Genomic DNA, 24793 nt, shown 5'->3' with positions numbered 1-24793 from the left:
CCGTTTCGTCATAATCACAACATACTTGCATAATTTTATCAACAAACGTTGCTACATGTGCCTCAGAGAACGCAAGGGCCGCGGGGGAGGGGAAAGCGCGGTGGAAAAGAAAAAAAATGCTTTCGATCGGTCTGCACGTAGCGCATATACACGATGTTCAAGAACAGCTAAGAGAGGGGATGTTGAACGCAACCGCAGGTCTGCGTTCACATCAATGACACGCGCTATAGTCCTGTAGAGCCGCTTCGAGCGGTAAAACCGGTGGCTTCGTGGGTTAAACAGTCCGCAGAGGCGGGAACCGCGTCAGTTCGCGCTGGGTTCTCCGTACGGGAGCTGCGCTCTCTTGGTGCCATTGCGCGGGGGTTGATTTATACGCGGTTAATTAGGGTGGCCGTGCGATACGAGGCTCCAGATGCACAGAGGAGAGGCGAGAGCTTTGGCGATCAAGCATACGGGGCTCAGTGAGTTCAGTTTTTGTGAGAGGAACAGTTAGAGGCAAGAACCGTCACCACGCAGCGGCTAAACCACCATATTCAGTCCAGAGGTAGGTGTTTCGCGTTCTTTCTCCCGTCTCGCGACCCTGATCGCAGATATTCGAGTAGCCTCCGTGTTGTTCGAAGTGGCGTTTCGTGAAGTATTTTATTTAAAAAAAAAAAAAAAAAAAAAAGAACGTTCTACTGAAGATCAACTCCATTTTAAATGATATACCGTTCCAAGTGGCGATAGAATCGATCGATTACTGAATATACAGAATTTCAAGAGCGTAGAGTGTATCGGGTAGAGCCTTGAATTTGTTTGAAAAAAGTCGTGGTGACCCTTAGGCGAACGAATTTCTGAAGACCCGTTAGTCAAAGTTTGGTTAGAATTATCTGTTTCAATAACTTGAGCTCATCTATTTGAAGCGGCACGAGACCCTATTATAAACGCTATTTTTATCTATTAAAAAGTGTAATAAAACGAATGAAAACAACTTATTATTAGCGAAACAAACTAGGACGCGATAGACGGAGCTACTACGAACAGATTGCTATCTATTAAAAACACTTTCTAAACTGCTGAAGGCATCTACGCGCTTTACTGATAGATTCCTAGGCGACGAATCACATTCTGATAATTAATATCGAGCTGTAAACATATCGTCATCTACGATTGGAGTGCTGTTCTTTTCATACGGATTGTCGAACGTCTTGAACAAAGATCGAGTACATCCGTCGGCGTAAAAAATTGTTAAAACGTGCAGTAAAGTACCGTTGAAGGTTGTCGAGTAAAATTTCAATAGTGTAACGATTTCTCGTCGACATCAACAGTTATCGTGACGACGTATCGGTAACTAACGTCGATTTGTATGCAAAAAACGTGGATATGCAAATCCACTTTTCAATTGAGGAAATGCTACGAACGCTTCTCTTTCGCCCACCGTTTTATGCCGCGTTATAATGTAATTAATCTTTACACTGTTCGTAAGTAAAAATTCTTCCACGCTCGACATTGCGCGTATACGTAACACCGTATTTTAAATCGATCAGCTGTGCTCGCATTGGATAAAACTGGTTTTAAATTAGAGTACACATCGCGTCACCCCTTGCGAACGTATTGAAAATATGTACGTATTTTGATTACGCAATTTGATTAAATACAATTTATTTGAATTATGCCTATGAAAGTCTTTCATAGAAGCAGGTTAGATTGGAAGTACAGAATAGGAATTCGCTTTGGTGCAATTTCTGTGGTCAAAAACAATTCTGTTTAGCTTGCAAAGATTGTTTAGAAAATTACACTATTTATCGGGAATAAAAGTGAGGACTTTGAGTTATAAAATGTTGCACGATCCTTGATTAAACTTCTATTTGCGATTGATGACAGAGAAATTATTTCTGAAATTGATTAAGACTACATTAAATTAGTATCTCGAGCACTTTTACCTCGAAAATCAAATGCAAAGTGATCCGAATTGATCATCTCTGCGCAATCGTCTGATTAAATTTCTGCGAAATTCGACAAGATCTATAGAAAGCGGAATTAATCGATTTGGCTTTCGAAAGGCTTAATTATGCTACTAAATTTTACGCTCGATCGCTAATATCCATAATTCATCAAATTACATATGCACGCTACTGACACAATGAGACGATCAATAATCGTGGCGATTTCTAACGAACCGTTCGAATACACAAATCCATTAATCATTAAGCGTATCATTATCTATACGGTAATTAACTAACACACTGTAGTGAAAAATGAAAAATTCAAAGAATATTCCAATGAGCTGTTTGTAAGTAAGTTATAGAGTAAAAGAAAAAAAGAAAAACGTTTCGAGGGCGTGGATCGATGCAAGTCGAATAGATGAACGTGATTGGTCGTGGCCACGACGGTGCATTATAACTACAAGTAACTAATCAACATTTTACACGTATGCTTCATAATGATTTTTTTATTCTGGTCGAACAACGCGTACAAATACGATTGTTATTTCGTAGTGAGAAACACAGGTAAAAATTAACAACGTGTATAATTACGAATCGGTTCGAATAGGCGAATATGAATTAACGGCACACCTTCCTCACATGTTTATGATTGGAAATACCCCGCGATTCTTCGTGATTTTGTTTGCTGTACTCACATAAAATTACATAGAAGTATTAATAATCCTGGTCACTTCGAATTACATCGAAAGCGAAATTCTTTAATTTTACATAAAGGGTCGAACGACTCGAAGGAATTTATTCAGCTTCTTTCTTTAGAAATGAAATTAATTTGGAATTTTTATCTTCTGTAGTCGACTATTGATTGTATTACATTGTCCTGGATGTTTTCTTCGTATTCTGTTCCTACATTGTATTCAATAGAAGGAAGTTTTATTCTATCGTAATTTAATAATGATAGATTAGCATTAATGAATGGTTTGGTGCACTTAGAGACACACATTTGCTTGTCTACAATAGATGTACAATTAAAAGTAATTAAATACCAATTAATCATCCTTCGTTCTATCTTTTATTCGAAATGATATTGGTAATTTGTCGTGTCACGCTCCTTGAATAATTAACGTTCGATTTCATTTAATTTTTTTGTATACCTCATAGATATTTTGAAACATATTATTAGTTCATAATAATAGAATTTCATCGATGAAAGAAATATTGTTAATCGTCCTTTGTTATTATTGGCTACGTTTCTCTTTGTCATTGGCAGACACGATATTTAATAATATTCGAAGGAAACCGTGGACTATCTCAAGCTTAATTTGTTTACGAATTCAAATGCGAAAGTCACATTTATCGTATCAGTATAATTATACCTCAGAGATGTGATATACACCATAAACATAGTGAATCTAAATTATAGTCTTAGCAACAATTTGTATTTAAAAAAGAAAATCTAAATTTCGAATTCTTTTAACCTTGCCTCCTTGTCACAATTAATTATTTATCGTGGCAAACACACGAATACACGCATACGCTTTCTTGTTGTAACAATAGCGACACAATTTGAAAACGAGTGCTCACGTTCACGTTCGATTTTTCAAGTAACGAAGATAAACTTCGTCTGCATAAAATAAGTATATGTGATACGTAACATTACGATTACAACAGCCTTGGGTACATTTGAAAATTGCGATCGTTGGTTATTTAACTAATAAATCGCCGTTATTGTACCTACGGTAAAACACACGTTAAGTGCGGCAAATTTGATCTTGTTGTTAGCAACTAATCACGTTCCGAGGTACGAAATTGCCGAAGGAAATTAGACTGGGCATACTAATTTAATTAAGCCAGCAAATACTGTTGTCGCACATGAACTACGCGACGACAAGCTGTAAATCATACTTTTTTTTAGATTATTTAGAACGTACCCTTTCCGTAACTAAATTACCATTACCATCGATGTCGTTATTAATCTTAATTAATTTTCTCGTCGAAAACTAGTTAATTTCGAACTCCAGTCGGAATGAAATTTGCAATTTGGTTAATTGAAACGGAAATTTGCTGGGTACAGACAAGAATTGCTCGAGGTTGACTTTAGAATCGTGAGAGACCGTTCACTGTTTCACAATTTCTATGTCGTTGCACGATCTTGGAATATAGCGGATCGAAATTAGTGTAAGACACCAGTAATGACCGAGCACTAATGAATGTCAGCGTTACAAATCGTTCTCTCGTTCGAAAATGCCACAGAAATATTTAATAACGTGCTTTTACCAAATTTTTCTTATCGAATTTCATACACGTCTAATTTAAATCATCCACAGTAATAATTAAGTGCACATTCAAACTGTGCAGTTCGAGGGTTAATTAAATGCTCCAATTTTAACCAAGACATATGTTCTCCAATTGGAAAACGTATTTATCTCGATCGAACGATACGACTTTCACTAGACTATTTACCTACCTGTTCGTGCTCCAATTTCTATCGATGTCAGGCGAAAAATTTCCCAATGTAGATCCTCTTGAACATCGATAGCTTCAGAATCGCTGACTTGTTGGCTGATGCGTGTCTTCTTGCGCAACTGCTCGATTGAATTAAACAGACTTAGTGACTAAAGCTTACTCGAAACCTGACTCTTTCGCGTGGACAAACAGTCCACGCTGGCGAACATTGTACGCTGTAATTTCGATGTTTGTATACCGGAGGTCGCACGTATAAACTGTCTCGCTTCGTATAAAGCTGACAAACATTTCCGTGCCATTTTAGACTAGCGCTAACGACGCATTCGCGGACGAAGCTAAGCAGCCACATGTGCTACTAGTAACAGAGGAATGAATTTAATCTTATCTAGCGACTCTGATACAGTGGCAACGACTTCTGTTGATGTCTTCATTGAACGTCGCCACTATTGAATGTAATTAACTGCAACGCCCCGTCTGTCGAACCAGCTGTGTTTAAAGAGCAAACGCCACAGGGGATTAACGGTACAGTATACCAAAATACCTGAGCTATTTAAATATTGATCAGATTTAATGTTTGTAATCAATATTTGTCATCGATTAAAACGAGGATCCCCAACGAGTGGTCTCGCAGAAATTAGCAAGGAAATTTTGCAGTGAAATTCCGTCGCTATCGTCTCGCATCTAAATCCTTCATTTATCCAGGGAACCAGACAGTTTACTTTTACCTCCCATCTTTCACCCCCTCCTCGCCACGGCCTGTTTTCTTTCCCGCTCGAGAGAGACTTTTCTTAAGCGCCGAATTTGCATGACGCTCACGCCAGCCCAATATTTCCGTGCATCGCGCGACTCGTCGAGAGGTGAAGAGAGTGTAACGTCCCTCGCGCGAAATTTTTCCACCCGGAGATAACGCATTTCGTCGCAACGCGACGCAAAACGAGAATAAGATTGTTTCGTTGTCGCTGGTGGTTCAGGGAATTCCGCTGTGAGTCGCGCAACACGTTAATGAGCTCCGTTAATGTCTCGAGCCTTGGTCATTAGATATCCGCGTGTCGATACTTCGTTTGAGCTTCATTCTCTTCCACTTCTAAGGAAACCAAGTTCTTCGTGTACGGAATCGGATTCTGCTTAATGTTACTTCGTACGTTACGAGGCTAGATGATTAGAAAAAGTGAGAGAAATGCGATGAAGTTACGTATCTTCAACTGAAATGATGTAATTTCCACTGAATCGACCAGAGAATCATCGCGTACGTACACACTGCTTAAAATAATCGAACAATCATTCGTCTAACAAGTAAACTTGCGTTCGTATTACTCACCGTTTCTATTGAAACTTATTACCCTTGTAAATTAATTAAAAATATTGGACACATTTTCTTATATTGGCAGTAATCAACATTTACGGAATGAAATCTAGAATAAGCTGAAATGATACTCGTAGGAATGATTAGTAGGCCTTAGAAGTAGTGGCGCCTCGTGGCTAAAATTAATGGGGGTGCTGCATCAGAAAATGTTTAGCCTTTGGTTGAAAATTATGCAGATAGAAATGAACATGTATAAGAAGAAAATTTATGCAGAAACTTGATAAAATCCTAGTTTTTACATATTTGGAGTTTTAAGCACGACACACGCGGAGTAGAATGGGAGCAACCTTCCTCTAACACGCCAGGGTCGACACTGCGCGAGCGACAGTGCTTTCTTTACCTCGCAGCCTCGCGTGCAGCCTCCTATATACGCATGCGCAGAGTAGCCAAACGCCACGTCACTATGAGGCGCACAGTTCCATAAGAGACTTTTGGAAAACCCCTCTCATAAACTGGAAAATGAACTACTGATGTTAAGCTGAAGAATTATATATTGTACAAGCATAAAGAAAAAATTAAAGAAACGAAGTGTCGACCGAAAAATTGACATTTTCCAAGAAATGGTACATTAAGGATACTACTTCGACTGTCATGTTCTTCTGATACAAAATCAAATTTTTCAATCGAGACCAGATTCTTCGACTTTGCATCAGGAGAGCATGATGACCGAGGAGATAGTCGTGACGCGCCATTTCATGGAAAATGACTCACTTTAAAGAACTCACTGGTATTCCAAGAATTTCACCAACTCTTAGAAGTGACGTCGCTTTCCAGGAAATGCCAATTTTCGGATTCTTCGATCGAGACCTCGATTTCTGGACTTTGTACGAGGAGAACATGATAGGCGAGGAGGTATCTCTGATGTACCATTTCTTGAAAACTGACGTCGTTACCCTAATAAATACGATACATCTGACCCAACTAAAATTAATGTAATTTAGAGAAGATTAGAAAAGACGTACAAAAAATTGTTCAAAGAAAGAACAAGAACGTATAACCATCAGTCAAAACTGTAGAATTACTACATAGGAATGCAGCGTTCTAAGAAAACACCATTTTATTACCTGCGTAAGTTATCCACCGAGGCGTTGAGTAAAAAAGTTCGAGCAAAAGGAGCGAACTGACAAACAAGCGGGGACATCTGAATCCGCAGCGATTATTTACGTTAATAGAAGAAAACGCGATTGTAATAACAACGAGTATTTTCCCCAGGATAAACACGAGAACGGCTTACGGATGCCAAAACGTCTTCGACGGACAAAGCGTCTTTGGTGCGAGTCCGTTCCCTGAGAGCGACAGCAGCCAAGTCTGCTTCCCCGTTTCGTCTTTCGCTCCCGTGACTCACTTGCCCGCCGCTCGTGATCCCCTGAAAGTCTCGATTGGCACGTGAACGCGAAGCTCGAAGGCGAGGGGTGAAATCTTGGCGCGGTCGATTTTGTTGTCTACAGACTGGCAATAACTCTCGCGGTATCGGTAACGCAAATTGTTTTCTTGCGACAACCAACAGCCCCTAGTGTGCAAACGTTCGTTTCGCCGCCTTCTTTTCGGCCGCTCACGTAATGTCACTCGCGAGACGGTAAATTATTTATAGCAGCTGACTATCGATCGATACGTTGAGATTCTCTTCGTATAATACACGGTATATACGTGGATATGTGCTGTAGCTGAGATTGTAAGTACATTTTCAAAAATATCCTGTCGTTTTCGTTGATTTTTTATAGCGACGCGTGGGATATCGATGGAATCGTGCGAATTCGTGAGCTACAGCAATTATTATCTTCAGAATTAATTATAACATTTTCTGTTTCACTTCATTGCTACAATTCCACTCCGATTTGTTGTAAAATCAGCTTGGATTTAAGAGTAACAAGCTATCTACGATTTTCCATCGTTGGGTATTTAATCCTTTCGGAATTGTAAGAATTCGTGAGCAACAGCAATTATTACCTTCAGAATTAATTATAACATTTTCTGTTTCACTTCATTGCTACAATTACACCCAAATTTGTTGTAAAATCAGCTTGGATTTAAGAGTAACAAGCTATCTACGATTTTCCATCGTTGGGTATTTAATCCTTTCGGAATTGTAAGAATTCGTGAGCAACAGCAATTATTACCTTCAGAATTAATTATAACATTTTCTGCTTCCACTTCATTGCTACAATTCCACTCGAATTTGTTGTAAAATCAGCTTGGATTTAAGAGTAACAAGCTATCTACGATTTTCCATCGTTGGACGTTTAATCCTTTCGTTTTTCATCGCCAGTACGATTGAAACGCGTAGTAATAACAATTGTTATTGATCCTTTACCACTTGCTCGGCTAGCTTCTTCAATGGAAGTACTTTCAAGGTGCTTCGATGGTTACGGAGTTACGCGTCACGTGTTTAGGTACCCATGACCTCTGTCGCGAGCATCGAGACGATGCTCTAACGTTCTGTTACTATCTGTCTCGAACCGCGTGGCCTCGCACCGGTCAGAGTTCAAAAGGATTCCTTGCACTTATTGCGCGAGGATGAAGATTGATACTCGAATAATCAAGAGGGTGTTTGCTTGCGCAATTATCCGTCGCGCCTCCAACAGGCTGCTGCGACGACGTTTCTGTATTCCCGCGCTGAATCCGCTTTCTTAGCGGGAATTCGCGGGAGCTGAGTGATTATCCGTGGCCAGCAATTATTTGTTTAAATTTAGGTGCGATAAAACACGTAGGCCTGATGATTCACCACATCCGTAAAATTCCTATCGATATTCGAGACGAAGTCGTGACTTCGTTCGAGAGGAAGCTGCTACGCGTTAACAAGTGATAATGATTTTTACAATAAGCGCAATTTATTTATTTTTCATTGTGCTTGAGGAAGTTTCAAATCTTTATGGTTATTTATTCGAAGATGTAACTTTTAGCGTCGAGTTAGAAGCGGTCAGTGATTAATCATTCGTATTACGATCAAACGACCTATAAAGAATTAATGATGTTAATGATCTCATCAGCGTGTCCTCAAAACCTTAATGAAAATGGTAACAATGTCAATGAAAAGTTGCAGCGCGAGTAGAGGCAAGAATAAAGAGACCGAGAGAGAATGGAGTTCGCACATTAAAGCCTTGAGATAACGTTTTATGACTATTGGAATAAAAATTTCCGCTAATAAAAGTATGCAACATACAAAAGTAATAAGGATTTCTCACTTACACATCGCCACCCATAGGGATTGCCCGATAAAATAAAAGAGCAATTACGTGCGCTCGTATCTGCTGACGTCAATGAAACATCTAATGGCAGGACCCACATGAGATACGAAGGTCGCAGCCAGGAAATTAATTAACTGTCGATAAGCCTCTATCATTCAGGTCGTCGTTGAATAAAAATAAAGCCTTCCCACACCTGGATATTTTTTAGATATTCAGCAATTCGTTAATTGTATCCAATCTACCATATAATTACCTCATATACCATTAAATTTACACGAATATCAATATTGTTCATTTTCGGTAAATATTCCGAGTAAATGGTTTTTATGTTTTTCGTGGACGTATTACATCATTTCCTCTATTTTTCAGAACACTCTTATCTTGTGACCTAGCCAATTTTCCTCTATTTCAACCGTGCCACATTAAAATACTTCACTTTAACCATCTAATTACGCAATAATATAAATAAAATTGTCGTGTTTTTCCTCTGCGGCCTTGAATTATTATTTGCGTAAAGCGTTCCCACATTCGAAGTTTAAATGTTGCTATTTAAATAATACACGCGATCCTATCGTCGCCGTGCAAGTAAAACTTTCTGCCGTCGCTTTCTATCTTTAAAACTTTTTACTTCTCGAAGAGAGAGTGCAACGTGAAATTTAACTAAATATAAATATGACTCAGTGGACCGGTACCACCTTATAAATCCCCTCCCATCGAACGCGAACTTTCCTATCTCGCCCACAGCATCAAAATTAATAACTCCTCTCGCAAACCACACGCTCCACCGCAAACCCAATCGCTTCTCTCATTCCAAATGCCTGGTGAAACCCTTTGGAATATCCTGAATGATCCCAAACAATCGTACATTAAATCCGGCACGCTTTCTGGCCTGCATTCCGACGTACCAACGAACACCAACAGACCAGGAAAGAACAGCAATCTCTCGAACGCTAAACGGTCCATTAGCGTCCCAGCTGAGCGTACTCCGCTGACTCTGTAGTCGATCGTTTGCTTTTCCTCCATTAGACGATACTCGTGCGGCGCGAGGTGAGAAATTGGGTTAAGGTTAAGCCGCGCAACCGGCCCTGTCGGCTGTGCAACCAGTCGCAGCCCACGTCGACGCGATCGGAGATCGGGCCGTCGAAAACGCGGGTCCGCGCGGACGATGGAGCTGCCTCGTGCATGCATAATTCACGAGGGGGTTGGCGACGCGGAGGCGGAAGGGTGGCGCAGCGGCGCGTCGAACGCTGAGGAGAGTGTTCGAACGTGACGCGTTCGCCGCGCAGCACGCGATTACGCGTCGCCTCGCGTGAAACCGAGGGACTTCGAGGCGGCGGATCGATTTTTTTGCCGGAAACCGCTCGCGAACGCGACGCGAAACGAGGGGACGATCGCTGAGAAGAGAAGAAGCGAACGGTGCACGTGCCCAGCCCGTATCACATTCCTGCGCGTCCACTCGGAGGAATAGTAGCGAGCCGCGCGAGTTCGTCGCGAATACGAACGCGAGTACCTTGTCCGCGAGGCGGAACGAAGCGATGGATGTCCAGTCGACGATTATGCGCGACGATCCGATTAACTGTGCTCTCAGTGCGTTTGAGAATGTTCATTCCGTTCGATAGGTCTACGAATGTCGTTTCGGTTGAATAACAGAATTGTTTATGTACAAGTATACCTGAAGAGAGTTGTACAGTTCGCAGACGTGAATTGTACGCAGCTGCGAGCGCCGTATGTTCCTTTCAATCGGAGGCGTAATGTTCCCCAACGTAATAGTACCAGGTACTCATCGATCTGGCTGAAACAACGCAAAAATATACCTCTAATCACGCTGTTCGCGTGTACGTGGATGGGATTAATAATTTACGTGCACGTGGGAATTTTCTTGGCCAGCGTGATTGTCACGCGCGCCATTTGGAAACTGAAAATATCGATAATCTCGGTATCGCACTTTTTCTTCGTATTTTCGCCCAGGTTGTACTGGTACGGATTATTTGATTTTTGTTTAAGAGCATTTTGTTACGTCAAAGAGTGATAATACGATGATAATCGAAGATTGTACGATCGTATTTTATGATATATTGTCGAAGAACACGTTATTGCGAGGTAAATATTTAAAATACGGGAACGAGAATGGAAACAGACTTTGATTCGGTTTAAGAATCGCGCATTGTGCTCACGCCTCTCACATCGAGAATCGCATTTACTACTATGTGGCACGCGTGTTATTGTTGCTCGCGACGTTGTTGCACGAATCACGATGATTTTCCATCGTTTGTCCTTTAAATGTTTGATCTTGTTGGAACGAGGAAAACTAGTATCCTTTTTCTTTGCCTTCTTCTTTTACGCAAGTTAAAAAGAAACATAATTGTAGGAGGAAGTTACCTCCTGTACAGATCGTGATCATACTTACAAATATCGTGTTTAATATGTACGAATGAGTTTACATTTCTTGATGCATATACACGAGTTGATTCAAATTGTAGATAAAAGCGAGAGAAGCGAAACAATTTCGCATAATGTAGTAAGTACGTGTCATCAAATGATACGAACAAGATAACTCTACTTAAAGTTTGAGAGAACTCTAGCTTCGTGTGTTGGGAGATTAACAGACCAACAATTATTTCGAATGCATTTAAGAATATATAAATAAGTGTACGATTGATGAAATAATTTCTGAACTAATTTTCTTCCTGTTACGATATTTGTCAGACGTATGGAAAGCAACGCAGTGAAATTTTTTTTAGAAAGGAACTGTTTTATGTAATTATATCCCGCGGTGGAATTTCACTTTACATTTGAATTTATATTGGACTTTGCGCTTCTGACTTCGATTCGAAAGGCGTATTTTTAACCGCAGTCCCATTGCAATTTCCACGCGAACGCACGTAATTCCTCTCTGCTCCTCTTTACATCGGCGTCGTTACGATAAACGCACTTCATTCATTTCAATCTATCACGGCTGCCTATACGTCGCGCAATTACTCAAGGTTTTATCTTCCATCGCGCCGGTCGCGCCGTTGGCCCATTGTTTTGCAATCAACTAAATGCCCCACAGAACCGAGCATTATTAATTCAATGCACCGCACTGCATTCTAATCAGATTTTAACATTCCTCTGATAATTAAAATGGCATCTTAAAATAACACAAACGCCATTGTCTCCTATAAATACCACGCAGAGACAACGACTATTGCTTTTACATATTGCACGAGTGCACGAGGAAAATCGCACGAGCTCTATGATTGAATCAGCAGTTTGAAACAGGAAATAATTAATAGCAGAATATCAAATCAAGTCTCCTCGATAACGTTGTAAAAATAGTTTCGTTTATTAAAGAATGAAATCGATCGCAGTTGTACGCTAAAAATTGCGATTAGTAAATTTTCCTTGTACAGAGAACACTTCAGATTTGACTTTACAAATTAATATCGAATAAAAATTAGGAATATTATAATTTTATTCGATCCATCAAGGATACGATATGCACTAATGCTTAAAGTCATTCATCCATGCGATGCAGGTGTCCGGATGTAGCTGCATAAAATTTTCGTTTCGCGTAGCCAGACAGGATGTATATATAACATTTATTCTTCATGCTATAATGATATCGTACCGATCGACTCAGTCGATGTTAAACTGTTAATGGCACTTAAGAAAAAAACTGTATCCCGTAGAACTTGAAGAACGTTCGCTAAGAAACGGAACCGCACGTTTAACTTTCTGATCACGGCTCGTTCCATGGCATATCACGAAAGTGAATAAAGTTATTACGCGTGCGAAGCGTCCTACGCTTCGCGCAATTTGAGGTTAAACGGCAATTAAAAGTAATCTAGAGTAGAGATCTATCGAGACGCGATATCGCAAACCCGCGATCCGCATCGAGTGGATTAAATCGAGGAGTTAGGATTAACTCAGAGCGACGCGTATCGATTTTCGTAGGTGTTCGAGCATGCGACAGGTCGCGAAGGGGCGAACAAGAGGAGCGGGCGTTTCAACGAGAAACACCGTGAGACCGGCAAATATTTGCGTAGAGTTGCATCCACGAGTGATATCTTAAATTAGACTCACTTTTTCCACTTACGTCGTGACGCCTAGATATGTCTATCATCTGGAACGCGTGACGTGTTTCTGCTACGTTTCTTGCTGATAAGAGATACTCCTCTTTATCTTTGCTGCGTACTATCGCGCGCTATCTCTTCGTAGAGCCATTTTTTCCCTTCTGCATCGTGAATAGATTATTTCGCATGGGAAGAACTGAATTATTTACAGCCAATTAAAACGCGGTTATTCCCCATTTTATTGATAATTTCTTTAACGACACGTTACATAATTCAATTTGTCCATTGATACGTATAAAATGGTTATTCACCTATCATTTAGCAGAACTGCAAATTGTCAGAAAAACTCGTAAACCTCTCTCGAGTGTGATTTCAGGGAAACAAAAGTATCGATGAGTCACGCGGGCGAATACTTTTCGCTTCTTTTGAACCCGACGCCTCACCCATACGCGTAAATAATCGATTCTCCTTTTATTTGTTACTACTGTCTCGCACATCTGTAGTATTAAACTTATTAATCTTCAAGATGGTTTACCATGAAACAACATTAGCAGAGATATATTTAAAAAACGATATAAGAAGAAAAACACGGTAGCTCGTGGTACACCTTCCACGTACATCCAAGCAACACACGCTCATCTATAACTAACACACGATTCAGCTACGATGATTTATCGTTTCCCTTCAAGAGCGTTGAAACAAAGTTAATTTATTCGCACACTCCTCCTGTAATGTATGTATTATTAAACAGATTCTGCTGTTTCAGCTTCGTTATTCCGTTTGTATCGCCGCCTCGATACCGCTATTATTCATCGAAATATTATCAGCGCAATTTGAAAACATCCTTCATTCAAACAATAAATGAACGTGGCCACGGTTGATTAAATACCTTCTCTCTCTCTCTCTCTCTCTCTCGCTCTCTCACTCTCTCGTTCGATAATCCCCCGACAAGTCTGCAACGTAGCGAAAATAACGGCTGAACTGCGCTTCGAGCAGGAAGAACGGTGATAAAACGTGACGGGAGGCCTGTCTGGCGAGTACGGTCCGATTCTACTGTTGGGAATATTCACACGTATGCACGGGGATCGTTTCATTGTTCGCGCGAAAATAAAGAAAAGCGCCACGTGTGCACGATATTAAAATCAGGACTCGCTTCTAAGCGATTTTTTTTCTGCTCGTTTCCCTCGTGGAAATCGCGTTGATTACAGAAAACGATAGTTACGATGTTCCTTCTCGCGCAATATTCATTGAACGATAGATTAATTGGAATTGGCATCAAATTATCGCACGACCTACAAACATGTTACAAGGATAAATGGTAAATTGCACATAAATCGCACGTGTTGTTTGAAAGTTTATCGCATAGCTGCATCGTTGATGCACTGTTGATCGTTAATGGTTTCGCATCGATATAGCGATCGGCAAGCGTTCGTTAGCGGTTGATGAAGGAGAGGTAGCCACTTTTTTTCGCATTACTAATTCCGGTTCTCTCGTACTGGATTTTTGTAATTACCGCACGAGAAACTACTCTGATGTTGGATATACTGGAAGAAACCAGATGGCTGGAATGTACTCTATTTTTAGGTGTTCGTTTGATGCCATTTGTGTATCAAGAAATTGCTTTCGCAGTTATATATCACAACTGCTTGGCTGAATTCTTTCATTTAAGTGTCAGTGTTTAATTATTTTTAAAATACATCCAGTTGTATTTCCGCTTCTTCAATTGATTTCAAAATCCGTGTTCGCACTTCCAAACGTTACGATTAAAATGTAAATGGTTTTCAAGTTTGATCTGTACTACGTGTATCAGTACGAATATCGATATTTTTAATTTACTAAAAATCTGGAGATTCATTCGTTCAATTTCGTCTGATCGAGGTTGGTCACGTTACCGTCTCAAATTAATCACGTGCAAAGCGACGAAGAAAACACGCCTACTTCCATTGGGGAGACGAGCAAAGCGAATGACTTTTATTAAGCGTTGCACGTGGATATATGCAAACTTATTTACGAGCGGAGCGCGATAAGTTTCAAAAATATCATCCCTTATCTTTATGATTTCTGCCTCGTTATCAGATGTAATCCTGAGGTATAAAGACGTAACTCTGTGTGCCGCGGATAGGTATTTTAGTTATTCGGGAAGTGTGATGCATATCAAAGTTCGAACTTGCCAAGTGTCCGGCTGCAATATCAGGACATGGACGAGATCAATGGTAATTTCTGCGAGCCGAACTTCGACGAGTCTTAACAATTCGTTCACGCTTAAAATCGCTAAATCCGATTAATACCAGATTGTTCGGCGATTCTATATCGGTTGTGCAACGTACTGAAGTCGACACCTGTCAAAAGTACACGTATTTCAAAGTGTTTCGTGTCACAACTTCGCAATTTAATTCGCGACAGATTCTCTAATTTTCTAAATTATAATATCCGATTTTCATTTCGTTTATCCTCGCCTTCTTTGACACCCTTACTTGTGAACACTCTTGCCACTATTCTCGTCCCGAAGACATACTTCTTTCCTCCATTTTATGGGAAATTAGAAAGTAAAGACATTAAAGGTTCGATTCCTTCATAGCTAAAAAGTTTGTTCGTATTTCCTTTAAATACACGATCACACTTTTCAACACCTTTTTCAATGTCTCTTCAATACCTATATTTTGTGCCAATTCTGTTATTTTCGTTAATGGTACTTCAGCTGTGTTCCCATGGGCCCTTCATCCCCTTTTTAGCCAAAAAAAACGTAGACTATGAATACATTTTCTATTTGAATTCGTAAAAGTTGCATAAAGTATGACTTGCAGATATTTAGATAACTCTGTTTTCGATTCTCCGAACGTTGTCTTCTTGTAATCAGAGCCTAGCGGTAATACTCTTACTGCGCCTCGGTCTCGCGTTGCGAAAACTGTTCGCGTGCAAGCGACAGGGTGTCACACACTTCTCGAAACAACGCGTGTTCATTATTAAATCGCACGTGTTTAGGCGTGCATAAATTTCCCGGTACACGAAGAGATCCGTCAGAGTTAATTCCACTCCAGTTATTCTCGATCGTGCGTAGAAATAGTCGGTTTCGTGCGGGGGTACGGCTACGTGCACCCAATTGCAGGACATTGTTCGCGTTTCTGCCGTGACGCGGTCGTATCAGCGAAATGGCCGCGTTAATATTTGATCGCTTCTTATTTCTAAAATAGCATGCGATGCGGCAAAGGACTGACAGATATCGATCACGTGATTGCCGATACAGGGATGGCCTAACCCCGCGGTGTGTTCATTCGCGCGTAGCCTACTTTCTTTTTTCTCCTTCGCTCGTTTTCATCCACCCTCGCTCCTCTTTCTGCTGGTGCCGCGGAATATTTATAGACTTTTACTTCGCGCAAGGATATTTCTTTAGCATTCAAAACAAACTGGCCAGTGATCGATTTATATCCTTCGCCGTGTACGCGCGTTCCGCGCCGCGATCGCGTTCAGCGTCACTGAACTTCATCAACAAACTGCAACATTTGTTTAAACACCGGGCGTAATTAACTCCGGATCTGGTTTGGATCGAAAGGAGTCGTGGAAACGCGAGAGTTGCTGTTAATTTATGTACGCGATGCATAATATATCGAATCGGCTACAAAAATCTGAGGTCATCTCCCATCGTCAAACAAATGTTTCGTTATTTTAGGAAAGAGTTAACGCATGGGTTCTCGTCGTTAAATTCTGAGAATGAAGTTTGGAGATTAATTTTGCGATAAGCCCGTTTGGCATTTAGTGCCATCATGAGCCATCAATTTGAGAGGCTTATCTCGTTCCTCGATATCGTTGATCCATTACTCGTTCGGAGTAATACTCCACGTATTTTATAATGATAATAACAGAGGTCTGAGAGAGACTTGTTCGTTTCAAAAATTATCTGATGATATTTCGAATTTTATTTGGGCGTGTTACACTGCTCTGGTCGTTTGCCACATCTGGAAGAAATTTTAAGGATTGTTAATAGAAGCTCAAATAAAATCTACGTGAAAAATAATAAAACCACGTTTGAAAACTTCATTTTCGAGTGAAATACAAGTGACAAATTAGTGGTATTGACGATAAAAGTCTGTAAAACAGTAGAATTTACCAAACAACCCCCATACTTCTAAAATTATGCGTTACAGTCAACATTAGAGGAACAATAAGAGTGATCTGACTACCAAGACCTTTGCACAATGATTGTCCACGGCATACATTACAGAAGTACAAAAATAGAATAACATATCGCACGTACATGAATATTTTAGAACCGAGAAAGCACGTCGATTAAGATTACGTCAGTCTGATCGTTGGCATTTCCAATGTTCGTTCTTCGCACGTAGAAGCCGTTATTCATCGTCCGTGTAATTCCAATTTTATTCGACGTCACTTACTATGACCCCGAATAGAGAATTGCTACGTACGAATGACCCAGTTCGTCAAATGAGGATCGTCCCGTTTACCTGTCGAACACGCGGGAGCGTTAATGATCCTACTGCCACTTATATCCATCGAGTTCCATTTTCACGCCTGAATAACGATTAACCTATACGTAAATGCCCCCAAGCTCCTGCAGCCGCGTCAGAATATATATATCTCTTGAATAATTCAAACGAAACGTATCCTTTCACATCATATTCCATTGTAAACCTCTAAATTCTTACCATCTGTACCAATCGCATTTTTAGTATAAAAAAAATCTTTAACGTAGCATTCTTTCAATTTATTCCTCGTGTCGAAAAAGTGCGACGTAATAGGAGTGAAAAAGTACTTCTGAACAATTCTATTTGCTCAAGATATATCCGTGGTTCGAGAAGTTCAGTGTTCTCCTCGCATGTCACCGTGTACCACGCCAATCAATACCGTATAGCTAGAAATAAAGTACGTGGCAATATCCTGACCGCAGTTATATATAGCCGTATTTTCTAAAATTGACCAACGCCACAAATAGCAGGTGTAGCGTATGTGTGTGTGTGTGTGTGTGCTGTGAACGTACGTGTGACAAGGGTGAGATGGAAAAGAGAGACGAATAACGTTTCGTCGAAGAAGCTCGATGTTAGAGGGGCAGGTCAGAATTTCTATCGTATAGAAACGAAGGCGGAACTGAGATCTCGCGATAAACAATATATCGTCTGATATTCATTTAGCAGCGATTAATGGGAGGGCCACATCAGTGTTCACCGTTCGCGTGGGTACGTCAATTTAATCGACTCACGGAAACGGAAAATTATCCAGGAATAGTCTCTAGATGTATCTAAAGCCTTATCCGCCATCGAAATCGTTTCTTTCCGCGTACAGGCTAATAATAATTAAGCCCGTTTCATTTCGTTGCGAACCGTGCTCCGCGTTTATTTATAGAGAGACGTGCCTGAAAGAAATTCTGTTGAAAATAGGGATTTCGAAGCTCCAACATTTATGTCTCGCGTTATAGCGTAAATGCCACTATATCTTGGGAGATTTTCCTGTCTCCTCGTCTTTGCTAACAGGGTCCTCTATTTCTCGAACAAACGGACGGCTCTCTTGAAAATCCACGCGAGTCGTACTAAATTTCGTGCGCGAGACATTTGAACATTCGACTTGAAAATATTCTATCTCCACTTGGGAATTTTAACTCCACGTTCGAGCGAGTTCCGTCATCGGTTTCTCGGAAGAATCCCACGGCGAGGACAGAAGAGCGATCGGAAATCGCGAGAAGGAAACTTCGCAGCGGGGATCGGCAAATATATCGCGCGATCGTTTAACGTTCAAGACCAGTAACTTTGATGGTCGTCGTTCGTTCCAACCGATCTTCGCTCGAACGCTCTTGAATTTCAACTCTCCTGTTAGATCGCGAGCGTCGCTCCCGTTCTCTGAAACAGCCGTTTCAAAGTATCGTTGCGCAACGGCTAGACAAGAATCTCCAGGAAAGTACCGCGACTTTTCCCGTAGATCGTTTCGCGGAACGGTGACCGATCGTCGCGTCCATCGCGCGGTAGATGCACGCGAGAGGAAAGCCCCGCGGACCAGCGTCGATACTGATCTCTGTTTGCGATTTCAGCAATGTCCTTGGAGGAGTCACGGCGTTCGCAGCGTCCGTACAGGTACGGGATGGTTCTCCTTTGCGTCGGTGCGCTGATAAACTGGTTAGGTCTCGCGGAGAACTACGTCGAACCGGTACGATATGTCGGTGTTGCTTGCATAATCGCAGGCGCTCTTCTCATATGTGCCGCAATGTGTTGTTGGCTGCACGCACCGCCAAGTAGGGCAACCATGCACACACAACACACGAATCATCCGATCACGGCACAGGTAAGTCTTCGTTTCTTTCTTTTTCTCCCATTTTTTTCTTTTCTTTTTTTTAACTAGAAAGAAGGAGAGAGCGGTTAAATGTGTTCGCGTAATCGTGAAATGCCAGACCGGTCTGGCAGACGCATTTATCATTCGGGGGCATTGAAAACGAGTCCGGGAATAGATTTTGAATGTCGTCGGCTTGTTTCGACGAAATTAATTGGCGACCGACCGAAAGCGCGACGCTGAATGAAAATTAATGCAATAACTCTGTAAGAGTCTCGCGCGATCTCTTACGGATGGGGTGAATTTAATTCGAGACGGAAAACGACTCGATGAAGGCGTGTTAAAATGTAATATTGTTTACAATTCCACTTTATGAACGCGTTACGTGATTTTATTTGACCGGTGAAAAGTAGAATTCGAGTCTCTGCCAAAACAGTCGTGCCAGAAAATTTTAGCCCGACGCTGTGCGCGCACATAAGTTGGAATACAATAGCTTAGGTCAGTTAAAATGTTTCGCGTTCAATAACATCCTCAAGTTTCAGCCGACAAATAACTGTTGGAGATAAATAAGACGGAAACTGTCGAATAAGAATGAAAATAATTGCTGGAGATAAAAATTGTTCGATACCATCCAAAGTCAGAAGTGCATTTAAAACTTCGCGACGATCACTTAAAAATTGCTAGATATTTGAAGTATTTCTCCCGTGGCGTTTCAAGATCCAAGTACTTAGCAACCGTCTATAATTGCCATCAACGGAGTGAGTAATTAAACCTGGCGACTCCATTTCACGCGCCAGAGGGTTCATTTTCTCCGCCGCTGGTTCACCAGTAGCAAAAATTCGCCGCGCTCTAAAGTTGGCCTCGCGTTCGCTATTCGTTCGCGTCTACTGCGACAGGACTCTAACTCTTGCGAGAAGTGGCACATCGATTTTCTTTTCCATTCCTGAAAATCCATGTACAACATGTACTGTTAGTCGCACAAACACAATTTTAAATAATCCTTTCGAGACTCATAGGACAGTAGATACCGTAATATACTTTTGCAAAATCTTCGAACCAATACTGACATTTATCAGAAACAATCGCAGAAGGAAGAAATGTAATGAAACTATTAAAGCGTTTCTATTCTCAGAAAACTGATCAATTTTTAATCGATTCATTCGTGAATAAATCAACCCCCAGACGAACCTGAAGACCGGTTCACGAAAATTATTCTCCAAATTATCTTCAATTACATTTTATTAATATCGTGACATCCGCTAATGCAAACGTTCCGTTTTCTACGGAACTCACACAATTCTCGAGTTAAGATACACGTACCTCGCAATATTTCTCGAGTCCACCGTGTGTCACGCGTTGTCCGTACATCAAAGGGTTTAATAAAGAGGGGTTCTTTCGCGCGGACAAACGTAAACGGCGAATGGCAAATGCGAACAGCTGTAACTTAAGCGGCTCCTTCGTACAGACAAAACGCAAACGTGGCGCCAGCCTAAGAGTTTCGAAACCGTTGCTCTTGGTCGGACCCGGCGAAGATTACTACGTTCTCAGATCGATCCGGGTCAACCCCCTATTATAGACCGCGAACCGGTCGTCTTAGGAGCGGGTAATAGTATACAACGTAGCCGCAATTACTGACGTTTGTAAACAGGCTGCGTGATAAAAATAATATACTTCGATCGAATTCGCTGCCACGGAATGTCCTCACCCCGTGAACCGCGTCGCAAGACGCTCGACGTCGTCGTAGTTAACACGCGTCGTGCGGCCTTTCGTAAATCGACGTTAATTGTTTCGAACTTTTGCCACGGACGGCCTTGTCCGAGGTGAAAATTTATGCGCGACGTTTCGGGCTCCCTGGTTGAGTGGCGGATCCGCCAGGATCGATAAATTTCAGGAATCGTTCTCAGCCGCGCCGTAACATCATGGCATATTCGTTCATGGCTCGAAGTAGCTCCGTTACTTTCCGTCGTTTCATAATTTATTCTCGATATTTGTATTATATTATAATACAGTCAGAAGAAAACAATTCGTGTTTTTTATTTTCATGAAACATAGGGAGTATCGAAAAATAATTTGCAAGGATAAAAGAGTTACTCCAAAGATAATTAGCGTTGAAGTTGGCCTCGCGTACCACAGGATGCGATCCCATTCTGTTTCCCAGGAGTCGCTTAAATACTGGGAACCAGTCGATGAGAATTCTAATTGCCATCCGACGAACGTTTCTTTATCACGCGTTCCCTCATCGTGCCGCGATTTCATCTTGGTTCCCCTTCGTGCTTTCCGCGGCATTGTACGCGCATACGCTTTCATCTTGCTCTGGCGCGAAAAACGTAAAAGACAGTTGGTCGAAGTTGCCCATCTTTTCATCGCTTTCACATTTTTTTTTTTTCCTCTCCTTTTTTCGTCCGTTCTGTTTCTAAAACGGTATGTAGGCGTAGTATAGTCGCGTGGCTGAGAATAGCAGGCGTTCCTCTTTTCGTCGCACACGGGGAAACAATAGAAACGCGAGGGGTCTGTCTGCTGCTCGATGCATAAAAGAGGTCGCCGGTAGTAACAGCGCACTTATCTACTGCCGTAAGGATATTCACCCGGAAGCACGTATCTATATTTATCGACGGCCATCCTTCGATTACTCTGCCATTGCTTGCCACATCGCGGACCGCGGTTGACATGTTTGCCTGCGTAACGTGGCTGCCAATCTTCATCTTGGACATACCATGGAAATTCCATGCACAGATGTCTGTGTCGCTTTACACGTTGATGCGTTCATCATGTTTTCACGAACGCCAATAAACTGAATATTTATAAAACGTAAAATGTAATACAGGACAAAACGATACGATAACGAGGTAGTAACTGAGAGATACTTAGGAAATTTTGCTGGCTGCATTTCAATATTAATAACAGTATATTAACATGGTTAAATTATATATTTACAGTACGAAGCACGTTAAATTTTTCTGTGCACCATTCCTCTTAAATTTCCATTTCTACTTGATTTTTTATCCCCCAACGGAAACCACAATTGAATTACTCAGCCGTAATCTCTCCTCTGCGGCGTGTGCAGCTCGTAATTCATGCGGCGAAAGGTTAACCGTGTCTCGATTGAAAAAGAGTGTTCTGGGCAAACAAAAAAAAAAAATATGTAAAGAAGCCGATTGTAAACGAAACGAACGGCAAAACGTAAACGAGCATCGCCGAAACGGCTGTTAGCGAGCGTTGCGAAACCGGCGCGGCGCGTACGATGCGGTTAACTCCGGCGGCGGATGGAAAAACCGGCGTTTCTGGCGAGGAGTAGAATCAGCCCGGCTCTCTCAGTCATTCACCTTGCGCGATTCAGTCCGGCGAAACGATTATGCAATTTTCCGCGAAGCTTTCTTTATAGCCTCGAATAACCGGCGCTATTTTCATCCTGTTCTGCGCCCGCCGTACAGTAGAGCTCTGCGGTAAACGCGCGCCCTTTCGTGACTTAGATCCGGCCAGCTATAAAGTTTCTAAAGAGTGTCGAGGCGAACACGTAGGTGGGTATCTATAGACGGTCCGCGGTGTATATATATATAGAGGAATAACCATTTCGGGGTTAATATCCTTGCGGTCGGTCGCATAATGTCGTCGTAAAGTATCAGGCCCGACAGAAGCCGGTTTGCGACGAGGGGGGCCATTTCTAACGGGCGGGGATGGATCATACGTGTCATTCGTACACGCGCGCAGAGGGAACTGGAAATACTTTACTCTCGAAACTGTTGTACAGTACGTATCACTTTTGCTAAGACACCAATCGTAGACTGACTCATGCGCAATTTATCTTTATTAATGTATAGCGTGTCTTTTACGATCGCGATGACGTTTTACTATAAATCGATGTAACGAAGTACGTCGAGTCTTTGCTCTTTTTCTTTTAAGAATTATAATTACATTTACTTCCAATAATTTTGTCTGGTTAATTCAATCCGTTGATTGGCAAAATTCTGCACGTTGCAGATAGACGATCCGATTCACGTAATCTCCATTGAGGAACCATCTAGTGGATCCAGACAAAAGCCGCCAGACTACGAGGCGGTCACGGACGCGCCACCTAGCTACGACGATGCCATCAAGCTGAATCCTAGTCACCTACTTAGGCCGAATAACAGCGGGATGCTGTCGCTGCCAACCGTGCACAATATGGTACCTAGGACCGTCGAGATCGTTTCTAGGGACCCGACGCCGTCACCGCCGCCGCCGTACGCGAGGTAACACTTTGCCCGCCACCCGTGCGCTTCCTTTTGAATGAAACTTTCGCCCGCTGGAACGACGTAGGCGGATTCCTACGCGAGGAGGATATAAAAAGATCCGCGTCCGACGTACAGCTTCGTTTAGAACTCGTTCGTGAGAATTACTCGGGCTGGCCGTGGTCGTGGAGGATGGACAGGGAACACATAGGCGACAGAGAGGGGCGAGACATCACGGTCGATAGATTGTGTACACGTGGTGGAACTATGACGTGATTCCACTTTCCCGGTTCGTTTTCAGTGACGTTACCGGTTGCTATATAAAGCTCGATGATGTCACGACGCGAAATGAATCGAGAGCTTAGTCGTTACGCGTGGGATTTAATTTTGGGTTGAAGTTTTGTTTCGATGTACCTTGACGAGAAATTTAGTCCTTGAATAGAATTACCAAGAATGATTCTTTAATTATTGCTAAAGTACGCTTCCTCTGTGAACCTAACGAATTTTAACGCTCGTGTATTCTGTTCAGATTTCACATGTATGATTATCTTCTGTTGCAGGTGAGATCTTTGTCAGAGGTAATCACGATCGCAACGAGAGAGACTTGCGGCGTGCTGGATGTCCAGCGTATTGCGATACAAAAGAAAACCCAACCAAGTACAAAAGCGTGAAGAGGATGCGAGGACTCCGTCGTTCGTTAATACCTGCCACAGAAGCGCCGTCGGTGACGGTAGCAGTCGTCGAAGGGTCGCACGCGACGCACGGCTGTCCGTCTTCGTGCGAGCTCGTTCGATCGACTAAAAAAAAATGTTTGTGTTCAAAGAATCAAACGGATGGTCCTCCATGCAGGACTCCGCTTTTGTCACTGAACCGATACAACGACACGATCGAAGTTAGAACCGAAGATAGAGCGTACTACGTTAGTCATTGCGTCGATTGATGGATCTCACGTCTAACGAGGGGATGACGAATCGTCGGATTGTTCAAGAGCCGAAGTAATTCGTGGAACGAAGAGCCTAAGGGAGTCGGTGGAGACGCGACGACCATTGTGCCTTCCGTAGAGCGCCTCGTCGAAGAGACACGAGCCTAATTCTATGCACGAAATACTCATTACTTCGATAAGAAGCTCCAGAAGATGACGAAGCTTCGGTGGTATTCGCCCATAGACTCGTACGAGCACATCTGTCAATTTCGTTCGGCTGATTTAGAGCGAGTCTAAACTAGCGGATACGAGTCGTCGATATTCGGTACACTTCGTGCATTTAATACGTTTTATCTATACGCAAAGTAATCGTGTTTCTAATTATTAACGAGGAGTAAGGTA

General features: G+C 41.9%; 1 protein-coding gene across 3 annotated transcripts; it reads left to right on the top strand.

Moving 5' to 3' along the window:
* The first annotated feature begins 264 nt into the window (after positions 1-264).
* LOC143429416 (uncharacterized) lies at positions 265-24793 on the top strand. Of its 3 annotated transcripts, none has more exons than XM_076905078.1 (4): positions 265-544; positions 19026-19276; positions 23240-23490; positions 24030-24793. In XM_076905078.1, exons 2-4 carry the CDS (start codon positions 19028-19030, stop codon positions 24031-24033), a joined length of 504 nt encoding a protein of 167 aa, XP_076761193.1. In that variant the 5' UTR covers positions 265-544; positions 19026-19027; the 3' UTR covers positions 24034-24793. The 3 variants fall into 3 exon arrangements, with proteins under 3 accessions (XP_076761193.1, XP_076761191.1, XP_076761192.1); XM_076905076.1 differs by lacking the exon at positions 265-544 and adding an exon at positions 15065-15204; XM_076905077.1 differs by lacking the exons at positions 265-544; positions 24030-24793 and adding an exon at positions 15065-15204 and having other exon boundaries at positions 23240-23494.

The sequence above is a fragment of the Xylocopa sonorina genome, chromosome 11 (genome assembly GCF_050948175.1).
Source record: "Xylocopa sonorina isolate GNS202 chromosome 11, iyXylSono1_principal, whole genome shotgun sequence".
NCBI lineage: Eukaryota > Metazoa > Arthropoda > Insecta > Hymenoptera > Apidae > Xylocopa > Xylocopa sonorina.
Note: the sequence above shows the minus strand (reverse complement) of the source record. Positions and strands in the feature narration are given on the sequence as shown.

Excerpts from the sequence above, each read along its gene's own strand:
- LOC143429416 (XM_076905076.1), top strand. Across the intron at positions 19,277-23,239 it reads ATCATCCGATCACGGCACAG|ATAGACGATCCGATTCACGT; the intron begins GTAAGTCTTCGT and ends TGCACGTTGCAG.